Here is a 7,829-nt window from a genome sequence, read left to right as displayed (position 1 = left end):
ACTTTTCCATTTTATATGCATGAAAACACAAACATAATTTAGGCATAAATTTAACTGAAAATAAAACTCTTTAGAGTTGACGTTGAAATGTTATCTAGTAGAGAAACTGAAACTTCAGGAGCCTTAAAAGATAAAAAAACTAACACTTTCGAATAAACGTACAGCTTAATATAGTTATATTTGTTGAGTTAAAGGTACTTTGCTTTTCCTTTGAAACAACTGCCACCTTAACTCATCTCAATTACATTGAGTAGTCGAAAAAGGTTTTTCGTAATTTGTGAATAGTTGTTGTTGCATATTCTTAAGTTTTCTATAAAGCAGTATATGGTCTGACATATACCACCGTAAACACAAACAGATTGCCTGGTTCTGTATACTATGCATATCAACAACAGTCGCTTCCTCTGGAAGTTAGAAGTAATAAAGTAACTTTAAAAGCCATAAAACGCATTCCGACAGCCAAACTTAATATTGGCGCTGTTAAACCAGAAATAAAAATAGCAATGGTAAAAGTGTAGTCATTTTGAAAACTTTTGATTGGCGTAAGCTTCTGTTTGATACAATTTGAATTTAAAAGCTCAACAGCATAAGCCAATAAAACCCACAAAACTGAAGTATTTTTAAAGCACAATGTTCAATGCTAAATCTTTTCCAGGGCTTGGCATAAATTTAACTTTAATACAACACAATAACAAAAAAAGAAGAAATATATCCAACTTCCAACCTTCCAGCTTCCAACCTGAAATTGGCCACCGTGACGGCGACATTTATTTATTTTTGCGCACACAACGTGCCGCATAATTAATTTGTTGTGACAGCGAAGAAAAAGCGAAATATATTTATGTTTATGTATGTGTTTATATGTATATATTCACTACTTTGTACGAAAATGCTTGTGTTTACACATAAGTACCGACACACACTTAATTGCACCGAATAAAGACAAAGTGTTTTACCACAAAAATCCATTAACTGCTGTTAAGTCAAAAGCTTTATTGTCGTGCGAACATTTGGATTAAAAGGATTTGCTGAAAGAAGCAAACAGTACATAAAGTATGAGCTAAGTAAGTGCACCAACACAATGTAGAGTATACATAAAATTTTCAATGTTAGCTGGTGGTAAATTAAATGAAACATTTCAAAATACGGTTTGCAAATATATTTGCTCGTAATGAACCGACGAAGGTTGGTGCACTGTCAAGACAAGAGTATTCATTGCTGATGAGTTTAGTTAACTAATTTAAGTTACAGCCTAACTACGAAAGTTCAAACTTTTCGAAACCGAAATTTCGAAAATTCAAAACGAGCATAAATGCTTGTATAATTATTTTAGATTGCGCTTTACAGCTATTCGTGAACCAAAAAAGACAATGAAAAATTAAGTTGAAGCCACAAGCGGCATGCTGTTACTAGGCGCTGTTGCCTCACGCTGTGCCAACATGCCGCTGTTAGAAATCAACCGAACTGAATGAATTTAGACATATTTTAAGTGGAAACAGTAGATTTAATTCCAGGAAAGCGCTTATAACTGCAACACATTTAAYTTTCCTTCTTCTACCTTCCCTGCTTCCCAAATGATTGATATAACGTTGCCGCAGCTTATTGTGTGCACAGCAATCACATGAATTATGCCTTGTAAGTAAGTCGGCAAAAATAGAATTACGTGGGTGTGATCTCAGCGTGGTCAAGTGCAGCCAAGGAAAGTATATTAGTGCCGAAAACGGCAAATTCAATTACTCACCCAACATTACAGGTAGACTTTAGATCATTGAGTTGACAGAAGTCAAGAGCCGAATAATTTATTTCTTCTTCTTCTTTATATCACATACGCATTTATCAAAATTTCCACTTTATTTATGCGGCTTACACACGTATAAAGAGGACACTGACATTGGGGCACACATATATAGTATACTCCACGCACAAGCGCGCTCTGTGTTTGTTGTTTACGCTTACGCCCGGTCAAGGTCAAGTTTGAAAAATCATAATTTTCTGGCCTGACATCTGACAATATTTGTAACTTTTCATCGCTCTTACAATATTTCATATCCCACAGGCATACATATGTATATAAGTACAGCACACAACTCAGCGGTGGGTATGAATTTATAAGACGAGAATTTCCCGTTAGTTAATTTAAAAGTTCATACGAGCGTTAATTCACTTGCACATATAAGTCCGCTGTCAGACGTTTGTATACTTACCGTTGCAAAGATAGATTTGTTTAAAATATCTACATTAGGGTGCGTACAAAAATAAGAGTATTTTTATTGATTTAAAAATTCATACAGAAAAATTGGCTTATGATAATCAAACTTCAACTCTTCATACCTTTTGAGCGGTTATGTTTACGAAAAAAATCGGAAAAGACTATTCTATAGCGCATTCAGTTTACTACCAAATCTATGAAACGATTTTTTTTTGTAATTATTGGCAGTGAGATATGATTTTTTATATTTTATAATATGAAAATAGTAGACAAATGTTAGGTGGAGGTTCTTCCTGTTACAATTAGGAGCTCCAACTTGGAAAGATTTTCCTATATTTTTCGAAGTACAAAACAAAAAAAAAAAAATTTCGTTTTTGGCTCACTCTAATATATATATTTATATAGAGCTTATATACGGACTGTGCCTGTAAAATTTTTTTAATTTCTCCAATTTCGAACTCAATTTTTAGTTTCTTTTACCCAGCCTAATGTACATATTTATCTAAAGAATATGGTATTTATGTGCTTTATTCATGTTTATTTTTATTAGTTTCTCCAACTGTGACTTTTTGTGACACACCCTAATGTATATATTTATTTAAAGCTTATATATGGGCTATTCATTTTAATTTTATTATTTTCTCCACTTTTGATTTTTTTTATGTGACCTACCCTAATGTATGTATTTATATGAAGCATAGCCCGTATACATATATGCTACATAATATTGAAATCAATTTTTTTATTATTTTTAATTTTTTGTTGTCCACCCTAATATACATATTTCTACAAAATATAATATATACGGGATCCACCCTAATATATACAAATATTCTGTTCATGTTAAGTTTTACTATTTTCTGCAATTTTGATTTTCATTTTTCGTTTCTTGCGTCGGCATATGGTTGTCACACTGACTGTCACACTGGCTGTCACTTGCTGCCTTCAACGCGTTTATTTACATTTTTTTGTTGCGCTGTCTGCTGCGAAAATATTTAATATCTCAACTTTTATGTTTTTTGCGCTTGTCACATTTTGCATTTTTTCTTCGAGCTTATTGATGCCGCGATGTCGCAAAGGGCTTAACAAATTGAATTATGCTTACCGAGCGCGAGGGAGTTCTACGTCTTGCTATACGAACAGTTAAGTTGTTGTTGCTGTTATGCGTTGCGGTTACTTGTGGTCGTATATCTTCGCAGTGCTTCGTCATACCCGTGATATTTCACACTGTTTGGCTTTTTTATACTTTTTCAACGTATCCACTTTTATTCCTTACATTCTTTGTTTTCCCTCAATTTATCTTCGCAATCCCCAGGCCCTTATTGTAGCTCAGTTTTGGCATAATTTAATTTAAAAACTTTTTGTATGTTTTTATGTGCGCTAGTCAGCCTGGCGCGGCGGTCAAGTGGCAAAATCTTCATTTTAAGCAATTTGTTTTATTCGCTGAGCTGTCAATTTTAAAAGTTGTCTCTTGGAATTATGTCATGCTGCCGCCGGGTATTATCTAATTAAAGAGTGTAAAGAAGAAATACGTTTTGACCGTAAATTTCAGCATTTGTTCGAAGCGTTTATTCATTCGAGTTGCTGTGGGATACTCGTCAATTCGATGAGTATATGTATATCGATTTTAGATATAATACCCAATAAATAACCATTTTATAACGAGAACTTTAGTTTTGCTTCAATATGAGTATATAATAAGCAATGTATAACCATTTTATAATGAGAATTTTATTTTTGCTTCAATATTAGTGGTTCCGTTATATCGTTTTTTCTTCGCTTGTCATGTTTTTAAGAAAAGAGATCTTACGTTATTTTGCATTTCAGGTGGCGATATTCTGCAAAAGCAATACTAAGCTTCTTGAATTTTACCACACGTATATGTAAGACTTTATCCAGATTCTCTGCCTCTTTCTCTCTATTTGTGTTTTCCAACTTATCTATTTGAAGTGATTCTCTTTCCACGTTGCGGTTTTCACAGTGAAGAATACTTGCAACATTTGTAATGCTTATTTTTAATTCGCAATTCTCCAGCTGTTTAGTTGTTGTGGTTCAAAAAGTCCACACTAATCCAAATCTCTGCGCAAATCCTCTTAACTTAAACTAATTAAATACGTCAACCAATATTTTTCTACTTTCTCACGTTGTATATGTCACTACTAATATATTTATTGCATATTCTTCTCTCGTATAGATTCTGCATCGGTTGTGGTGCACGTCATCAACGGTGAACATCCGGCCGCCATGCAGCACGGCAACAGCAGCGCTAATCGCCTCTCCAGCACACTACACGGCTATCTCCATCGAATAACTCGACGCGCGCTCACCACACTGGCCGCAAGCTTTACCCAAGTAACAACAATAGCTAAATGTCCAAGTGCACATCCTTTGGTCACTGGCCTGCAGCAACGACAGACAGTGTGGCCGATGACGTTGTTCTGGCGCTTGCTACAACAACTGCTGCTCGCCGCGGCCACAACAAATTGGTGCATCATGTCTGTGGGCTGGTTGCTCTCCAGGTGGGCCCTGCAATGCGGTCAATGGCAGCACCGTCAACCACAACTGCAACAACAACAACAATTGCAAATGCCGAGACATGAAGTGCGACGGCCACTAGAGACGCATTGCTGGTGTTGGTGGCGGCATTGGCGGCGATGGTCGGCTAGCGCTTCGGTGCTTAGGTGATTGCAAAATTGAGCAAAAGCGCTCAACTAATCGAGTATGGACCGCTACACAATGGCATGTAGAGGAGCATATTGACTGCGATTTTACACGTTTAGTGATTGTAGTTGTAATTGTATATATGTAGGTATACGTATTATTATTATATTGTTTTTTTCCACACTTTTGTTACACCAATCGCTCAGACTCGCTACGGTTCAAACATGTAGCTGCATTTTAAAACTATGTGTGTGTATTAGTGCGAGTCGATTTGCAAGGGAACGAAAAATCTGGAAAAATCACCTATGCGGGAAATGTTAAAGGGATCATTCTGAGCAAATTTGCCTAATAGACTACGGGTCTAAAACTGGTTTCGATATAGCGATTTTTAGGAAGCAGTTTTTCAAGTATCACAAAGCACTTTTCCATCAAATTTTGATATAACTAAATAAAGTGTTTATATGAAGATGTAATTTGATATTCCATTGCTCATTTGTCGAAATCGAACGGATAACTACATTTTCTATAATTTTCTACTATAATTTGGCGGATAACTATTTTACATATCTCTACACTTATTCAGATTTCTTAAACTGCGTCTTAAAAGTGTTTGGCTCGAAAGTGACTTTAGACTCATACTCTCTTAGGCAAAGTTGTTCAGAATGATCCATGGAACATTTTCCTTAAATGCGGTTTTATAGAAAAAAATTGACCCACCCTAATGTGTATATAAATATATACTAGGGTATGCGTTATTTCTCTAGTTAGTTGTGTTTTTGCAAAATCTCTCTCTGAACTAACGGTTTAGGCGCTAAAAAATCAAAAATAAACCCAAATCATATAAATTTGTTCATATACATACATATATGGGATTCTTTGATCTTTTGCATGAAACAAATAGACCGAGAACTTTCAAAGAGTACCTTTCAACAAAAAAGTTTGCGCTCTACAAAGAATTTGTGGTTAACGTCTTCATAAAAACCGTTATTTTAAAAGCAAAACGCAGTTAAATTTACATACCATCTACTAAGAATTCTTAGAGTACAACATGGCGCATGAGCAACACTGTTGTTCCATATAAATCACTTGCTTGAATGCGCAGTATATCTGATGCTCAAACTTTTACTTCATAAAACTTTTAAACGAAAAGATTATAAAATCCATTTCTAAAGCTCAGGATTTTTTGAAATAACCAAATTTCAAAATTGTAGGTTAACTTGCTTAATGCAAAATATCACAAAATGCCAACTTATTAGCTTAAGAAAAGTAAGTTGATTTACGTTGGATAACTTTTTAGCGTGAAAATCGAAACTTCAGCGTCATCAGCTAAAACGAAGTAATTTGGAAAATAACGCACAGCCTAACATACTTATGTTTGTGGATAAATTCGCTCACACAGCAGCACTTGATATCCACCCAAAGCATGTCACGAGCTATCTCTGCATTCTCATGCTCATACATACGCGTATATGTATGTATGTATGTGAACAGGTGCTATTCTTTTCGATACATTTTAATATTGCATTAGTGTGATTGATTGGCATGGAAATGTACTCGTATAACAGACATTAATACAACTTCATTTGTACTGCAATTTCATCGTTTTAAATGCGGATTTAATTTTCACGATGCCGCATTACAGCGAGCAAATCGCATTGTAACCAAATCATGTTTTGAATGTAAATGAAAATTGCAAATATGTGTAAAAAAAGGCGAATAGAGCAATTGGTGATGTAAAATAAGTGAATCAGTAAGCACAAGCGCCAGCGTATAATTGATGTATTGACTGTGCCGCGTACATTTTTAGAACAATAATTCGCGAAAACAACGCATTTTCCCATTGTATATGAGCAATGGGCTCATAATTGTAATTAAATCACTTGTTGTAAATGTATATGATAAAGATTAGCATTTATATGGCTTATTAATGGTGACAAACATTAGTTACAATGCCACAAATTTGTAAAGACTATAGAGTGCTGTCAGGCACAGAAATTTCAAACAGTATTGCAATCAACGAAAATTCGAAAGTACTTTTGGGGTAACGGTTAAAGTATTTACACAAGCATTATATTGACGAAATTCTCTATTACTAACTGAAGTACAATGGACTTCTTTAAAACAAATTAATTTCAAAACACTGCAACTTTTTTCAATATTCATTTTGTTTTGATCTGTTCGAAACGCAAACTCGGCTATAACGCCGAAAAGGGATGTCTACGCTAGGACAGAAGTTTCGAAATGCAATCTCTTATATATAATTTTTCTAAGTAATTAAATTATATGATCACAGCACGCTTTTTCATGCGCTTTCAACATTCCTTTTACAATTTTTTTTTTTTTTACATTTTTTTCTAAACAGTAAAAGCAAATATGCAATGCAGAGTAAGTGTCATTAAAACAAAGTGTAATGAAAATTAAAGAAATTAATATAATTTGAGATTTTAGCATACTACATAGTTTGTGGAATTTGTTTGTTAGTTCAAATAGTTCACCTTTCCCTTTAATCTTTTAATGCAAACTTTTGAAGAGCGATTTCTAAGCGGCATGCAACATACCCTGGTCCATTTCATCCCGAATCTTATTATGTCTGTATTCAGTAGAAATCTTGTCTTACAAAATTGATGATAAAAAGCATTTCACATAATGCCATTGCTACAACAACAACCATGGTTTGCAATATGACACTCACTAACATGAGTGGAAAAACAAAAACATTATTTCTTTGCTTCAAGTTCAACAACTCTATGAATTTAGCTCTTGAGTGCAACAAAGGATAAATTAATGTCAAGCGAAATTTTAGATGAATTTGTATTGGATAAATTGCTTTTGAAGTGAACAAAAATAAAAATTTTACTACTCGCTGATTAAATTCATAATCTTTATTTTATTTTTATTTTTTGCTAATTTTTGCTTTTTCTCAACATATTTCTATATGCTGAACGGAGTTTATTAAGTT

At 34.1% G+C, this 7,829-nt stretch overlaps 1 protein-coding gene across 1 annotated transcript in view; it reads left to right on the top strand.

Moving 5' to 3' along the window:
• The window catches only part of LOC108965998, a 69,577-nt gene extending 64,171 nt beyond the window's left edge, over nucleotides 1–5,406 (top strand). The window contains exon 6 of the mRNA XM_018928693.1: nucleotides 4,404–5,406. Within this exon, the coding sequence (XP_018784238.1) occupies nucleotides 4,404–4,894 (491 nt within the window). The 3' untranslated portion in view covers nucleotides 4,895–5,406. The remainder of the gene's footprint in view (nucleotides 1–4,403) is intronic.
• Nucleotides 5,407–7,829: the final 2,423 nt, after the last annotated feature.

Source organism: Bactrocera latifrons, unplaced genomic scaffold (genome assembly GCF_001853355.1).
Source record: "Bactrocera latifrons isolate USDA-ARS-PBARC rearing strain unplaced genomic scaffold, ASM185335v1 scaffold_153, whole genome shotgun sequence".
In the NCBI taxonomy this organism is placed as follows: domain Eukaryota; kingdom Metazoa; phylum Arthropoda; class Insecta; order Diptera; family Tephritidae; genus Bactrocera; species Bactrocera latifrons.
The sequence above is the reverse complement of the archived record's forward strand: the minus strand, read 5'-3'. Positions and strand labels throughout refer to the sequence as shown.